This window comes from Myotis myotis, unplaced genomic scaffold, assembly GCF_014108235.1.
Source record: "Myotis myotis isolate mMyoMyo1 unplaced genomic scaffold, mMyoMyo1.p scaffold_m19_p_2, whole genome shotgun sequence".
NCBI lineage: Eukaryota > Metazoa > Chordata > Mammalia > Chiroptera > Vespertilionidae > Myotis > Myotis myotis.
In genome coordinates, this window is record NW_023416324.1 from 98,759,701 (window position 1) to 98,777,304 (window position 17,604).

The 17,604-nt window shown below is 41.3% G+C and overlaps 1 protein-coding gene across 8 annotated transcripts in view; it reads left to right on the top strand.

Moving 5' to 3' along the window:
* EIF2AK3 (eukaryotic translation initiation factor 2 alpha kinase 3) overlaps positions 1 to 17,604 on the top strand; it is a 114,750-nt gene that overhangs the window by 45,227 nt on the left and 51,919 nt on the right. For 5 of the 8 annotated variants that reach the window (XM_036347591.1, XM_036347588.1, XM_036347586.1 and 2 more), the window contains exons 5-11: positions 893 to 1,124; positions 2,709 to 2,871; positions 6,985 to 7,125; positions 8,180 to 8,302; positions 9,597 to 9,826; positions 10,181 to 10,290; positions 13,212 to 13,334. In XM_036347591.1, coding sequence (XP_036203484.1) covers positions 893 to 1,124; positions 2,709 to 2,871; positions 6,985 to 7,125; positions 8,180 to 8,302; positions 9,597 to 9,826; positions 10,181 to 10,290; positions 13,212 to 13,334 — 1,122 coding nt within the window. The remainder of the gene's footprint in view (positions 1 to 892; positions 1,125 to 2,708; positions 2,872 to 6,984; positions 7,126 to 8,179; positions 8,303 to 9,596; positions 9,827 to 10,180; positions 10,291 to 13,211; positions 13,335 to 17,604) is intronic. The other 3 variants (XM_036347587.1, XM_036347590.1, XM_036347589.1) reach the window with 3 other exon arrangements.

The following is a 17,604-nucleotide window of genomic DNA, read 5'->3' on the forward strand; positions in this document are numbered from 1 at the left end:
ATATTCACTGGACTGTGAGTAACGTTTTATATCTGCTGGCAACCTAACCTTTTGTATTCTTGATAGGATTTTGCTTTATTATTATTTTTTTTAAGTGCTCGAGTGCTTGCCGGTTGCTCAGCTACCATAGGAACAGATGTTCAAATTAATTAGAATTTTGAGTCAATATAAAGGAAGAGCCTGGGGGTCTAAGACCTATGTTCCTTAAGTATATATTTTTTAGTAGATGTAATTTTAAGGCCATTTTATATGTAAGTGACAAGATATTATACTGTTAATAGTTAAGTGATTTTTCTGTAAATTAAATATAGAGGGAATATTATTATTATCACTTTATGGATAAGGACATTGAAACTCAGGAAAGGGTAAGTGACTTGCCAGCTCTCAGTCAATAGAGATTGGAGGTAAGGTGTGTGACCTTCAGGTATACTTGGTCACATTGCCTTTCAGGACATGTTTTCACATAAACTTAAAATTGATGTATTCATTTTGCCTTTTACATTGGCTTATTGGGAGATACTAATTTCTCTACACTTGAATGAAATGTGCCCAGACTTGAATTAAGAAGTAAGTCCGACTGCATGCTGCTATCCCATTTTAAGATGACTTTGATGTGTTTTAAGAAAATCATCCTGATTTGGAATTGTGAACATTTGTTAATTTTTGAGAGAAAATCTGTCCCATAGCTGATGTCAGATCACAACTTTCCAAACCCTGACAAAGTTATGCCCTCTTGTGGCATAAATTAGCAGCGCTTCTTTCCTGAAGATTGTGTTGAGTTCTTTTTCTCATCACCAAATCTTAATGTTTGCTATTTCCCTGTAGATAAGTTATTTATTTGGCTCCCTCTTTTCAAGTGTACATTTCTAAAACATGTATTTGTAAATTTAAGGTGGAATTTCAGTGTTGGCCACTTTGAACTTCGGTATATTCCAGACATGGAAACTAGAGCCGGATTTATTGAAAGCACTGTAAAACCCAGTCAGAACAAAGAGTCTGAAATTATCTCAGATGTGGAAGAACAGGAAGCTGCCATAGTGGACACAGTGATAAAAGTCTCTGTTGCGGATTGGAAGGTTATGGCCTTTAGCAAGAAGGGAGGACATCTAGAATGGGAATATCAGGTAACTAAAACCACTGAGAATTTATGAACTGTTTCTTCCTTTTTCAGTTTGACCAAACATACTGGGTAATGGGAAACGATGCCAATTTGGATTTTATCTTGTTCTCTATGCATTAAGAAATTTGTGGTTTTATACCTGTTAGAATGGCTATTATGAAAAAGACAAAAGAAAGTTATTGGTGAATGGTGTATAACAGTGTATCTATGTGCACTGTTGGTGAGAATGTAAATTGGTGCAGCCACTGTGGAAAACAGTATGTAACTTCCTCAAAAATAGACCTGCTATATGATCCAGCAATCCCACTTCTGGGTATATTACCAAAGGAAGTGAAAGCAATATCTCAAGGAGATATTTGCACTCTCATGTTCACTATAGCATTATTCACAGTAGCCCAGATATAGAATCAGTCTAAGTGTCCATTATTGGATGGATGGATAAAGGAAATGTGGTGTGTATTTTTACAGTGGAATATTATCCAGCCTTAATAAAGGGAATCCTGTCATTTGCAACATTAACACGTTAAGTGCCCAGCCTGTTTTGTCTTCCGGATGGAAAGTATAGTGCAGTGGTTCCCGAACTTATTTGGCCTACCGCCCCCTTTCCAGAAAAAATATTACTCAGCGCCCCCTGGAAATTAATTTTTTAAAAATTTTAATAGCAATTACACAGAAAGATATATGTATTAATGTTTCTACCTTTTTCGTAAAATATAGTAAAGAAAGGTGTAAATTAGAAACATTGAAGTTTGAAATTATGAAACTATTTATTGAACTCAGAATAGAAAGGTAATACAAAAAAAGTTAAAACAAATGCACTTGTGGCCATCACCGCCCCCCTGGATCGCTGCAGCGCCCACCAGGGGGCGGTAGCGCCCACTTTGGGAATCACTGGTATAGTGTCAGTCACCAGTGACTGACTGGGCACTTAATGTGTTAATGAATCTGGAGGGCATTATGCCAAGTGAAATGAACCAGTCACAAAAAGTTTAATACTGCATCATTTCACCTATATGTGGGATCTAAAAAAGTTGAAATTATAGAAGCAGAGAGTAGATTGTGATTGCCGTGGCCTAGGGGAAGGAGAAATGGGGAGATGTTGGTCAAGGGTACAGAGTTTCAGTTATGTAGGATGACTACATAACTGGAGATGTAATGTATAGCATGGTGATGAGTGTAGTTGGTAATTCTGTATTGTATACTTGAAATTTGCAAGAGTATAGATTTTTTAAGAAAAAACTTTCTAGCTTTATTGAGTATAATTGACAAGTAAAAACTATCTATTTGGTTTGTACATTGTGCTGATTTGATATACATACACATTGTGAAATTATTACCACACATACAAAATAACTGTGTGAGGTGATAGGTGTGTTAATTAGCTTAATTGTACTAATGATTTCACAAGTATACATATATCAAAATATCACATTTTGCTCTATATATACATTTTTGTCAATTATGCCTCAATAAATCTAGAAAAATAAGAAATTTAAAACAAATTTGTGATTGTAAATAGTATTTTAGAAGTTGGAATACATAAAGAATGCTTCAAATTATTTTAAACTTTTTTTCCACTTTTGTTTAGTTTTGTACTCCCATTGCGTCTGCCTGGTTGGTGAAGGATGGCAAAGTCATTCCCATCAGTCTTTTTGATGATACAAGTTATGCATCTAATGATGGTGTTTTAGAAGATGAAGAAGACATTGTAGAAGCTGCCCGAGGAGCCACAGAAAACAGTGTTTACTTGGGTGAGTGTCTCTCATCTAGTGATAATACAAATTGATATCTAGATTTGATTCCTACACTGTGCTGATAGTAATTTTAATTCCTAAGTACAGTCTCTGCCTTAGGTTACCCTGAGATTTATACTTTGGTTTCCATTCATGCTATTTTGTTTCACTTAACCCAGCGGTTCTCAACCTGTGGATCACGACCCCTTTGGGGGTCGAACGACCCTTTCACAGGGGTCGCCTAAATGCATCCTGCATGTCAGATATTTACATTACGATTTATAACAGTAGCAAAACTATAGTTATGAAGTAGCAACGAAAATAATTTTCAGTTATATATATGCATATATATGCAACATTTCTAAGCCTTCCTATATAGGTCCCAGAGAGGAAAAAAAAGCTATAGCAATTAAAAGTTTCAGAACTGGTTAAGTCAGTGGTTCTCAACCTTCCTAATGCCGCGACCCTTTAATACAGTTCCTCATGTTGTGGTGACCCCCAACCATAAAATTATTTTCGTTGCTACTTCATAACTGGCTTCTGGCTGAGCAGGGCTCACACTATGGGAGCACACTGATCACCATGTTGCACTGACCACTAGGGGGCAGACGCTCAACTCAGGAGCTGCCCCCTGGTGATCAGTGTGCTCCCATAGTGGGAGCCCTGCTCAGCCAGAAGCCAGGCTCATGCTGGCGAGCACAGTGGTGGTGAAGGGAGCCTCTCCTGCCTCTCTGGCAGTGCTAAGGTTGTCCGACTGCAGGGAATGGGCCTAAGCCATCAGCAGTCAGACATCCCATGAGGGCTCCCGGACTGCGAGAGGGCACAGGCCAGGATGAGGGATCCCCCCAAGTGCATGAATTTCATGCACTGGGCCTCTAATATATATATACTAGAGGCCCGGTGCACAAAATTTGTGCACTCAGGGGGGAGGAGGGTCCTTCAGCCCGGCCTGTGCCCTCTCGCAGTCTGGGACCCCTCGGGAGATAACGACCTGCTGGCTTAGGCCTGCTCCCAGGTGGCAGAGGGCAGGCCTAATCCCTAGGTGCAGCCCCTGGTTGGGCTCAGAGGAGGGCCGATTGGGGAGTTGGGGGCGCCACCCCCTATCATGCACAGAGCAGGGCGGATTGGGAGGTTGTGATGCCACCCTCAGTCACGATCAGGGTAGGGCCGATTGGGGGGTTGGGGCACCGTCCCCTGTCACACTGAAGGCAGGGTCAATGGGGAGGTTGCGGCGCCACCCCCTGTCACGCACAGAGCAGGGCCCATCAGGGGGTTGGGGCTCTGTACCCTGTCATGCACAGAGCAGGGCCAATCAGGAGGTTGGGGCGCTGCTCCCGTCACACACAGAGCAGGGCTGATCAGGGGGTTGGGGCGCCGCCACTCTCACACTCAGGGCAGGGCTGATGGGGAGGTTATGGCTCTACCCTGTCACACACAGAGCAGGGCCCGTGGGGTGGGGGGGTTGGGGCGCCGCACCCTGTCACACACAGAGCCGCAGGGCGATCAGGGGGTTGGGGAGCTCCCCCCTATCAGGCACAGAGCAGGGCTGATCAGGGGTTTGGGGCGCCTTCCCCTGTCAGGAACAGAGCAGGGCAGATAGGGAGGTTGTGGCCCCGCCCACTGTCACACACAGAGCCGCAGGGTGATCAGGGGGTTTGGGCGCTACCCCCTGTCACGCTGATCCTGGTGCTGGGAGGCATATTACCCTTTTACTATATAGAATAGAGGCCTGGTGCACGGGTGGGGGCTGGCTGGTTTGCCCTGAAGGGTGTCCTGGATCAGGGTGGGGGTCCCCACTGGGATGCCTGGCCAGCCTGGATGAGGGGATGATGGCTGTTTGCAGCTGGTCACACACCCTTCAGGGTGGGGGTCCCCACTGGGGTGCCTGGCCAGTCTGGGTGAGGGGATGATGGCTGTTTGCAGCTGGTCACACACCCTTCAGGGTGGGGGTCCCCACTGGGGTGCCTGGCCAGTCTGGGTGAGGGGCTGAGGGCTGTTTTCAGGCTGGCGGGTGACGGAAGCTCCCAACCGCTCCTTTTTTTCTTTCTTTTTTTTTTATTCTCGGCCAGCTTTAGCTCTGAGGCTCCAGCTCTTAGGCCTCCGCTCCTGAAAGCAGGTATCTGGTTTGTTTCGGTTCTATAATCGAAACTCTGTATCAACTCCAGCTCTGAGATCCCAGCTCGCTGAAAGCTGGTTTCTGGGGTTTTGTTTAGCTTCTATATGTTACAATGTCTGAAACTGCAGGCTCAGAGGCCGGCAAGGCAGGCGGGGAACATTGCAGTCCTCCGTCACTTAAGCAAGCAAGCCTCATGTTCAGTTTAAGCTGCCTGGCTGCCGGCCGCCATCTTGGCTGGCAGTAATTTGCATATCACCCTGATTAGCCAATGGGAAGGGTAGCGGTCATACGCTAATTACCATGTTTCTCTTTTATTAGATTGGATGGCATGATTTCAAATTACTGATATGTCCTTAAAGTCTAAAACTTTCCACATTTGTATTTGTAGTTGCAATTTGTTCCTCCCTTAAAGATTATGTTTATTGATTTTTTTAAAAAGACATGGATGAATTTTTAAAAATATATATTTTTAATGATTTCAGAGAGGAAAGGAGAGGGAGAGAGAGATAGAAACTGCCGGAGTCCAACCCCAGCGGGTCCAGGGGTCCCCAAAGGCGTGGACGGAGTCGGTGAAGAAGGAATGACACGGAGATAGCGTTCAGTTGATCAGCAGCCTAGCCAGGATCTCTAGCCAGGATCTCCAGCGAAGTTCTGGTCTGGATCTCCAGCCAGGTTCAGTCATCAGGTTCTAGTCAGGTTCTCTTGCCAATTTCTGTAGTCAGGTTCAGTCCAGGATCTTTTGCCATGTTCTCTCGCTAGGTTCTGTCTCTAGATTCTGTGTAGGTTCTGTGTCGAGGTTCTGAGTGTAGGTTCTGTCTTCTTCTGTCTGTGTTCTAAGCTCTGTATTCTAAGTTCTGTGTTCTAAGTTCTGTGTTCTAAGTTCTGTCTCTTGCTGTCTTATTACATCTGTATTTATACCAGTTGATTCAATCCTATCAATCTCTATTACAAAGGTTAGGGCGTTTCTTATCTTCATTCCAGGGAGTAAAGATTATGTAGCTTAAGCATGATTGTTCGTAGTTAAAGTGATTAATTACCCACCTGGCACTAGTTAAGAGGTTTTATTCCCTCCCTAACTTCAGGGGAAAATCCCTACCTGGGGAAACAACCTTTCTCAGAGACCTTGGTTAAAACACATAGTGCCAAGAAGGTGAGCAAACATATTAAGAACAGTATGCCATATATGCCAGGTCCTTTGAAACAGCAAGGATGGACCGGCTCCCGGCAAGAAACATCAATGATGAGAGAGAATCATTGATCGGCTGCCTCCTGCATGTACCCCACTGGGGATTGAGCCTATAACCCAGGCATGTGCCCTTGACTGGAATTGAACCTGACCCTTCAGTCCGCAGGCCGACGCCCTATCCACTGAGCCAAACCAGCTAGGGGTATTTTTTTCTTTGCATTTATAGAACTTATCTGAAAAATAAAAATAAAATTTTGGAGTGCTTCTGGACAGTTGAAGGCCTTTAGTATAATAACTTTTGAAAAACCCTGAATCTAATTTTTGAACTAGTGTTGGTGGTCAGATACAAATTTCTTTAAGCTCTGTCAGTGTGTTATCCACCACTCATTCTCAATGAAATGCAAGAATTTGAAAGATTTACATGTCACACATGTTTTATGATAATATTTAACTGAATTGTTAGCAATGTCTCTGGAATTATAAGTGTTTAGGTTTCCTGAAGGAGAATGTTACTTCATCTAAGTTACTAATCTCATAAGAGTACATAGACTTCTTTGAATTTTCCTACTGAGTTTTCCAGTAATGACTGAAAGTTGTTATTCAGTGAGAAACATTGTATGGACCTTATGTGTAACTTTCCTCCCATATTTTTATTGAATAGCCTTTGGGTCCTTTGAGTGCATCAAGCATAATTCTCTGAGAAGAGTTGTATAATACATGAAAGATAACTGGAATTAATCTAATATTATTAAATCAAAATGAGCTTTTTTGAAAAAGAATTAGTGGTGTTTGATTCCAAGCATAATTAACAATATTCTGGTTGATTCAGGAATGTACAGAGGCCAGCTGTATCTGCAGTCATCTGTCAGAATTTCAGAAAAGTTTCCTACAAATCCCAAGGCCTTGGAATCTGTTAATAATAAAAATGAAATTATTCCTTTGCCAACAATCAAATGGAAACCCTTAATACGTAAGTGAATTGTAAACTTTTTAAAAATTTATTAACATGTTCACAGGGCTGATCATGATGTCTTTGCCCTAGTTTTGACTGTCACAGAGATGACAACATTATATTCTCTGATAAACTAGAAAGATATTTCAGATGTTAATGCATTTTTTAAATCCTCACCTGAGCACATATTTACAGAGAGGAAGGGGGTGGTGGGAGAGGGAAACATTGATCAGTTGCCTTCCCTATGCACCCCAACTGGGGATCAAACCTGAAACCCAGGTATGTACCCTGACCAGGAATCGAATTGGCAACCTTTCATTGTACAGTATGACACTCAACCAACTGAGCCACTCTGGCTGGGCAGATGTTAATTATTATTTATTTTATTTTATTATTTTTTAATGTATATTTTTATTGATTTCCGAGAGGTAGAGAGAGAGAGAAACATCAGTGATAAGAGAGAATTATTGATAAGCTGCCTCCTACACTCCCCTATTGGGGATCGAGCCTGCAACCTGGCAGGTGTCCTGATGGGAATTGAACTGTGACCTCCTGGTTCATAGGTCAGTGCTCAACCCCTGAGCCATGCTGGCTGGGCAATGAATTTTAATTAGCATTTATAACACGATTTCATGAAGCAGCAGTTGCTTCGCTAGAATGCAATGTTAATAAAATAATTTCTCTGTACAATTTAGAAAAACTTTTAACCATTCACCAACCGTGCTTGTGTGTCAGCTCTTAACCTACCTATATCAAGAATATTTATGAAAAAATTATCTGGTCATATCATATTTTTTGAAACATTTAATGAATTAAAATCAAATACTAGGCTACCTACTTTCTTCAGTTATCTTTTTGTCCCTTATGTATATTTTTTATCACATGCTTTTAATTACTTGTTTATAAGATTCGTCTTCTCTACAAGACTGCTTTTTAAGGGAAAGAACCTTGAGCCATTTGTTTGACTTCCATATTTGAATTAAACTGTGGTTAAATAGCTGTTTTTTTAATGAATGAGATACCTGCATTTTCATGAAAGTCATAGCGGTTAAGCTTTTACATTTTCTTTTAGATTCTCCTTCGAGAACTCCTATCTTGGTAGGGTCTGATGAATTTGACAAATGTCTTAGTAATGATAAGTTTTCTCATGAAGAATACAGTAATGGCGCACTTTCAATCTTGCAGTATCCATATGGTAAGTGTGATTACGCTTGGATTGAAAATGCTGTTTTGTTTCTAATTTATTTTATGTATTAATTTGAAATTAATTAATAGAATTCAAATGAAAAATAGTCATTTGAGGGGTAGAAAATAAAATACTGTGAAAGGCAATATTGTGAATGTTGGCGAAGGTGTAAACTCCAAAGTCAGTTGCCAGGGTTCAAATTAGTTTTGCCACATACTGAGATGGGCACCTAACTTTACTGTCTTGGTTCCTTCATCTGTAAAACAAGGATGGTGACCCTCGTGTCTGTTTCTTGGGGTGTTGTGAGATCTAAGTGAGGTAATGCACATACAGTGTTAACACTGTACCTGGCAAATAAGTATTCAGTAAGCATTAGTTCTTCTTACTAGTTATTATTCAATTATCAGCCTGTATAATGTAGTCAATATAAAATCAGTCAGTATAATGAAGAAAACAGGTGTTTGCATAGAGCTATGTGAAAATGCTGTAAAATGAAGTTTTATTTTGTTTGCAGATCAGATTATTGCAAAAGTCAAGAATAGGTGACCCTTGGCATGAAATACATTCCTATGTATTTAAAATTAGGATATATTTATATACGAAAGTCTTTTGAACAGTTAGATATAAAAAAGTCCTCAATCTGCATTAGACAAAACATAGATTCCTCATCAGTAACCTTAGATGCTAGGACTGGGAAATGATTGTAGAACTTAAATTGATAAAAACAAAACAGAACAGAGGGCTCTGAACTAGAAACAGCAGCCTTTATCTGATTTGATCAAAATTCCGGGTTAGAGAAAACTGTGTAATCTGCCCACAAAATTCAATATTGGAGACAACTCAGCGTGGAATGAACCAAGGAGTATAATAGAGATGTTTTCCTTCCAGCCTGTGAGGAATGATTCATGTTAAAATCTGGCATTTGATTGACACTAAATGAAAGTAAAGTTTAAAATCCTTCAAGGAAGTTAAGTACTGTCTAATTCTTTTCTTGCATTTAAAGGATTTAATTATTAATGAGGTAATCAGTGGGATGCCCCTTACATTTTTTTCTAGTTTTATTATTCAGTATAAAGAAAATTTATGATGCTTATGGAATAAAGGAAAATATATTTGCATAATAAAAAAGAAAAAATCAGATAAATGAGGCTATCAAATGTGTTAAAGAAGAAATGAGACTTTTACAAAAGGAATTAATATTATAAGTCATAGGAAAATTGATAATTTTTAGTAAATAAAGATGAATCTACTTTGGTTTATCTTTTTAAAAATTAAAACAACCTTTTAATGTTTGTTTTTGCAGATAATGGTTATTATCTACCATACTACCAGAGGGACAGGAGCAGACGGAGCATAGGGGGCACCCAGATCACAGTCCGAGTTCTGAAGAGCCCAGACTACAGCAAGAATGTCCGCAGAAAGGACCCTGTTCTCCTCCTACACTGGTGGAAAGAAATAGCCGGGACTATTCTGTTCTGTATCATAGCAACAACTTTTATTGTGCGCAGACTTTTCCATCCTCATCCTCACAGAGTAAGACATATTTTAGAATCTAATTTATTTCAGCGTTGGGAGTTTCAAAACCTAAATGTGTGTATTTGGGGGGTACATTTACTTAAGTTTTACTATAAAGTCATTGTTTCCCACATGCTGTTTCCACTTCCTTATCTTTCGTTTATTCCTCAACCATTGCAGTCTGGCTCCCATCTGTTTCATTTCCTTTCCATTTCATAAGGTAGATGTGATATTTTGTGTTCTTATAATGCTTTTCTTTTTCTCAATATTATTTATTTATTTTTCAATGTTATTTTATAGCTTAAGGTAATTAGCTAACTTTAATTCAGATTTGTACTAATAGTGATGTCTCCCGTTCCCCCACCTTATCAGCAAAGGAAGGAATCTGAAACTCAGTGTCAAACTGAAAGTAAATATGATTCTGTAAGTGGAGAAGCTAATGACAGCTGGAATGACATAAAAAATTCTGGATATATATCACGGTAAGAGTCTTGTCATAAAATATGTATGTATGCTGTAGCTTCTGGTGGCAACTATTTGGATCTAAGAAATGACCTACAAAGTAAGATCTTGTTTAACTATTTTTTTAATGTGTGAATAGGTAAATAAAATGTAGACTTAACCCTTAAGTCACTTAAACTTACTCAAACGAGCATTGACCTATGAACCAGGAGGTCATGGTTCAATTCCGGTTGGGGCATATGCCAATAGAGGGCGTGCAGGAGACAGCTGATCAATGATTCTGTCTCATCATTGATGTTTCTATCTCTCTCCCCTTCTCCCTTCCTCTCAAATCAATAAAAATATATATTTAAAAACAAAAACAAAGTGGTATGTACCCTAAAATGGATGGAAATAGAGTGTTACAGAAGTTTAACTGCTAGTTTTTTTAAAAAATATTTTTTTATTGATTTCAGAGAGGAGGGGAGAGGGAGTGAGAGATAGAAACATCAATGATAAGAGAGAATCATTGATCGGCTGCCTCCTGCAGACCCCACACTGGGGATCGAGCCCGCAAGCCAGGCACGTGTCCCGACGGGGAATCGAACCATGACCTCCTGGTTCATAGGTCGATGCTCAACCACTGAACCATGCTAGCTGGGCTTAACTGCTAGCTTCTTAAAGTAAAATTTACTAAGTGACCAATGAAGGGTAAGGGTTTTAAGACCCTTGTTAATGAAGATGCTGACTATTGTGTCAGTGGCCAGCAGTACCAGTAGGCAGTGCAAGAAGGGGTGGAGAACGAGGGATCCAACAACTCCCGATGGGTAATCTGCTATGGAGCCATTCATTGTTTATTCAGCATTTACTCTGAACACTGTGCAGGGCAGTATTTCAGGCTTTGAGAGAAATAGAAAGATTGAGCCTATCCTGGAGAAACTTAAAAATCTATGGGGGAGGTAATACTGGGTAAAAAAAACAAACATATGAGAAAAAGTCATGAGTTACGTGACTAACTCTGGTTGTGATGATTCAAGAGGGCATCATAAATGAGGCCACATTTAATATATATATATTTATATATATATAAATACATATATATAATTTATTTTATTTTTTTTCAGATAAGGAGGGAGAGGGAGAGAGAGAGATAGAAACATCAATGATGAGAGAGAATCATTGGTCAGCTGTGAGGCCACATTTTAATTGAACTTTAAATCATAAGTAAGAGTTAGGTGGATAGAGACAGGAGGAGGAGTGAGGTATGGTGTATAAATATATTTGTAAGGCTGTTGGGAAGAGAATTAGAGTAATGTATTCTAAAGTTGAATGACTTAATTTTCCTTTAATGTTACTCATTTTGAAGAGTAGAGCTGATTTTTTTTTTTAAATATAGGAGCTGTGTAATAATACCTAATGTATGTTGAATGTAAACTATATTATTAAGAGTACGTGTTCTGGATTCAGTCCTGAATTCCAGTCTCAACTTTTCGTTTATCAGTTGGGACCTTAGGCAAGCTGGTGCATATATTTATAGAGTCAATAAGCATATATAAGATGTTTTTCTTTTCAGAAGATATATCCATTTTCATATGGGTGTTTTCTCCAACATAGGAAAATAATTCAATTGGCCCTCCAGGAGTATGACATGAACTTCATGGGCTTTTGCAGTTGGGGAGATGGATTTGTACTGAAGTACCTTGACTAGCTATTTTTAGGGGGTACATATTTTTACTCTTCATTCTCTGTGAAGGTAATTGGTCCATGGAGGGTTAGAATCTATTACCCTCTACTCCTGAACTCCATATTCTAACCAGCTGAGCCAACTACTAAATTAACTTGAGTGTGCTAATCATAAAGTAGTAAATTTAGCCTTATAAGAGATATAAAATATTATCTAATTCAACTCTTCCTCCATGTGGCTGGAAGGTTAACTTTATTCACTAATTAATTCATGCATTATTCAGTAGATATTTATTTGCTAGACCTTCTATTTGCCAGGTAAGCTCATGCTCTGAAAATACAAAGAGAAATGAGAAGGTGCTCCTGCGTACAAGGCCCCCACAATCCAGTGGCAGTGGGAGAGTGAACTGCATACAAATAACTGCAAAATGTTGGGATTAAGTTTAAATAGTTCAAAGTACTGTATGCAAAGTGCTGCAAGAACATTAAGACTGGGGTGTGTAGGAAGGGCTTACAGAGATTAGCAGAATGAAGGAAGAATAGTTTCATAAGTACAAAGAATTAGGCCATCCCAGTGGAATAAATAGCACAAGCAAAAGCTCTGATGTTGTGAGAGGGCATGGTGCAAAGTTGGTTAGAATATAAAGTGCAGGTAAGTGAGGTCAGGCACCAAAGTGGGAAATAGGCTACAGTGTGGAGGTCCATCTGTAAGTAACTGATGGTGAGTTAGCTTCTGTCTGAATACTTTTAGATATGAGCATACTGACTCATGAGGCAACCCAGCCCATTACAGATAGTTTTGGTTCCTAGGGCAATTTCTGGCTCGAAAAGTACTTAATTATAATAGGATTGATTAGATTTGTTCCATAAAACTATCAGGCACTGACATAAGATTAAAATACATTTTTTAATTGCATACAGAATACCACAGGAGGTAAAAGGTTAGAGAAGTAAGGATAGAATATTTTGGTAGATGATAAAAAATATTGGATAAGACAGAATGGTACTACAGTTGCTTTAAGAACAAGGGATTAACAAGTGATTCCCAATGAAGCAGAAACTTTTATATTTTTATAAATTTTCTAAGGAAAAAATTAGAATGTGTTTGCTTAATTTATACAAACAGAAGAACAAAGAATGCAATTAGTAGAATTTACACTTTTTATTAATATGTTCTATCAGATTTTCTGAATTTATACATTTTAAATATCATAAAATAAGATTGAACTGATTATTACCATACTATAAAATGTAAAACTACTTAATTAATTTTTTTTAGATACCTAACAGATTTTGAACCAATTCAGTGCATGGGTCGTGGTGGGTTTGGAGTTGTCTTTGAAGCTAGAAACAAAGTAGATGACTGCAATTATGCTATCAAGAGAATTCGTCTCCCCAACAGGTAATGTATGGTACTTTTAGTCAACTTGGAGTTAGAACTGTATAACTTAATCTATAGACAGTATGTCCTTCTTACTATACTCCAGAGAAACTATAGAAAACAGTTTCTAAACTACTGAATCTTATGTTCTAGTGCTACCAGGTAACCAGTTGTCTAAAAGATGTGATCTACTTTGGTTGCTTTGAATCTACTTTTTAAAATATGCCTTTTTTTTCTTTTTATTTTTAACAACTCAGAATTTTCCTGTAGTAATTTTAATAACTATAGATTTTAAAACTTAGCATCATTTAAAAACATCTATATTTATTGTGGAAAATAAGGAAAAGTATTAAAACAAACATTTTCTATTTTTTTTTCTACTCAGTAATAACCACTACTAACATTTTAGAGTATTCCTTTTGATTTTTTTTCTGGTCAATCCAGTATAGTTTCATCTCTTGCATTGTGTCCTCAACATTTTCCATGTTAATAAGATACTAGTATTTTATTAAAATGTTAAAATACGTTGAAAGTATTTTATAGCTGGATAATAGTCCAGTTAATACATGTGCCATATTATGTTTAACCATTTGTTATTGTTCAACATTTACGTTTCCAATTTGTGCAATTAAAAATAACTTTTCAGTGTTCATCTTTTATATAAATACTAGAGGCCCAGTGCACGAATTTGTGCACCAGTGGGGTCCCTCAGCCTGGCCTGTGAGATCGGGCCAAAACTGGCTCTCTGACACCCTCCAGGGGTCCCGGATTGCAAGAGGGCACAGGCCAGGCTGAGGGAACCCACCAGTGCACGATGGGGGCTGGGGAGGGACGCAGGAGGTTGGCCAGCTGGGGAGGGAATATGGGAGGGCTCCAGGACATGTCCGGCCTGTCTTGCTCAGTCTGGATCAGCTGGACCCCAGCAGCAAGCTAACCTACCAGTTGGAGTGTCTGCCCCCTGGTGGTCAGTGTACGTCATAGTGAGCGATTGAGCGGCCTTGGCATATCATCATCTACACTAATAAAAGAGAAACATGGTAATTGGCGTACGACCGCTACCCTTTTCATTGGCTAATCAGCGAGATATGCAAATTAACTGTCAGCCAAGATGGCGGCCAGCAGCCAGGCAGCTTGAAACTAACATGAGGCTTGCTTGCTTCCGTGATGGAGGATCGTTGGAGGAAACCAACGTTCCCCGCCTGCGGCTGCAGGCCTCTGAGCGGGCAGTTTAAGAAACATTGTAACAAATACCGCCGGACTTCAGCCAGCAGATTCACAACATTGTAAGCAAAGGCCAGAAACCTACTTTCAGCCACGGAGGCCTAAGAACTGGTGCCAAGCCTCAAGGTAAAGCTGGCCAGAATAAAAAAAAAAAAGAAAAAAAGGAGCGGTTGAGAACTTCAGTCACTCCCAGCCTGAAAACAGCCCTCAGCCCCTCACCCAGACTGGCCAGGCACCCCAGTGGGGAACCCCACCCTGATCCAGGACACCCTTCAGGGCAAACCAGCTGGCCCCACCCATGCACCAGGCCTCTACCCTATATAGTAAAAGGGTAATATGCCTCCCGGCACCGGGATCAGCGTGACGGGGCAGTGCCCAAACCCCCTGATCGCCCTGCTGCTCTGTGTGTGACGGGGCGGGGCCCCAAACCCCTGAGCAGCCCTGCTCTGTGCCTGATAGGGGGGAGCTCCCTCCCTCCCCCCACGGGCCCTGCTCTGTGTGTGACGGGGTAGAGCCATAACCTCCCCATCGGCCCTGTCCTAAGTGTGAGAGTGGCGGCACCCCAACCCCCTGATCGGCCCTGCTCTGTGGGTGATAGAGGGCGGTGCCCCAACCCCCTGATTGGCCCTGCTCTGTGCGTGACGGGGTGGCGCCGCAACCTCCCCATCGACCCTGCCTTGAGTGTGACAGGGGACAGTGCCCCAACCTCCCAATTGGCCCTACCCTGAGCGTGACTGAGGTTGGCATCACAACCTCCCAATCTGCCCTGCTCTGTGCATGACGGGGCGGCGCCCCAACTCCCCAATCGGCCCTGCTCTGAGCCCGACCAGGGGCTGCACCTAGGGATTGGGCCTGCCCTCTGCCACCTGGGAGCAGGCCTAAGCCAGCAGGTCGTTATCTCCCGAGGGGTCCCAGACTGCGAGAGGGCACAGGCTGGGCTGAGGGATCCCCCCCCCCCAAGTGCACAAATTTTTGTGCACCGGGCCTCTAGTATATAATAAAGAGGTAATATGCAAATTTTCCATCACTCCAACACACAAGGTGGCTGCCCCCATGTCGTCAAAGATGGCCACAACAAGATGGCCAGCAGGGGAGGGCAGTTGTGGGCGATCAGGCCAGCAGGAGAGGGCAGTTGGGGGTAATCAGGCCTGCAGGGGAGGGCAGTTAGGGGTTACCGGGCCGGCAGAGAAGGGCAGTTGGGGCGGACCCAGGCCTGCAAGGGAAGGCAATTGGGGGCGATCAGGCCAGCAGGGGAGGGCAGTGGGGGGCAATCAGGCTGGCAGGGGAGGGCAGTTAGGGGCAATCAGGCAGGCAGAGTAGCAGTTAGGTGTAGATCAGGCTGTCAGGGGAGTGGTTAGAGGGTGATCAGGCAGGCAGGCAGAAGCGGTTAGGGGCAATCAGGCAGGCAGGCAGGCAGGCAGGAAAGCGGTTGGGAGCCAGCAGTCCCGGATTGTGAGAGGGATCCCAGATTGGAGAGGGTGCAGGCTGGACTGAGGGACACCCCCCACCCCCATGCACGAATTTTGTGCACCGGGCCTCTAGTCATCATTATCATATTATACTTTGGTTGGTTGAATGGATGACTGGACACTTAGCATATTAGGCTTTTATTATATAGGATTTGGTCATATCTTTTCCTTGGGACAGATTCCTAGAAGTAAAATTTCTGACTCAGAACAGCGTGATATTTAAGATGATGAGCTTTCAGTAATATCTTCCTTTCCACATATTATAGAAGGTCCTATGGACTCTTTCCTTTTTTTAAAAAATTCTTATTTAATTTTATTGGGATGACATTGGCTAATAGAATTATATAGGTTTCAGGTGTGCATTTCTATAATGCATTATCTATATATTGTATTGTGTTTTCACTACCTCAGGTCAAGTCTCCTTCCGTCACCATTTATCCCCTTTATTGTCTTCTACCTCCCCTACCCCCCCTTTCCCTTTGATAATCACCATACTGTTGTCTCTATCTGTGAGTTGTTGTTGTTCTTGTTTGTTTGCTTAGTCCCTTCACTTTTTTCACCCAGCCCCCAAACCCCCTTCCCCTCTAACAGTTGTCAGTCTGTTCTCTATCTATGAGTCTGTTTCTGTTTTGTTTGTTAGCTTATTTTATTCTTTAGATTCCACATATGAGTGAAATCATATGGTGCTTATCTTTCTCTGACTGGCTTATTGTACTTAGCATGGATTCTTGATTAAATGTGCACTAATTACTGAGCTGTCCTAACTGGTAATTGGATGTTTATCCAACAGATAGGGACATGGGAATGGGATGGTTTGATACTGTGGAACTAATGCCTTCCTTTGGTGTATAATTGTTGAGTAGTTTAAATATTTACATGTGCAAGGCACCACATAGGAAAGGCTTCTGTATTCAAGAACCTGTAACCACTTGAGGATTTTGTATATGTACTCAGATAATTACAATGCACGGAAGATTGTGACCCATAACTTGGCTAAGTAAGTATCTTCTCATGGAAAAAGCAAAAATGTAGCTGAATGGCAGTCAAGGAAGACAAGCTTTATTGGGGTAGTGACATCTGCGCTGAATATTCAATAGTATTCTTTCTGCCCTAGTTTGTTTTGCTCAGTGGATAGAGCATTGGCCTGCGGACTGAAGGGTCCTGGGTTCAATTCCAGTCAAGAGCACATGCTTGGGTATCAGGCTCCATCCCCAGTAGGGGGCATGCAGAAGGTAGACGATTAATGATTCTCTCTCATCACTGATGTTTCTACCTCTCTCTCCCTCTTCCTTCTTCTCTAAAATAAATAAAAAAATATATATTTTTTAAAAAAAGAGTAGCCTGTCCCTCAGTAGCCAGATGCGTAGGGGAGGGATGGCCAAGTACATGAAGAGGCCTGAGCAAAGGCTGTAGGCAGGCACTCAGGTGGTAAAGGACCAGGGAGTGTTCTGGCAAGGGTGGAGCAAAAGGTGAGAAGTGGGGGTGGAAGAGAGGATAGAAAAGATGGTTTGCAGCACCTTAAATGTCAAGCAAAGGAGTTTAGATTTTATTTCATAGACAGTTGTGCCTTTGAACAGAAGAATGATGTGCTCAAAGTGGAG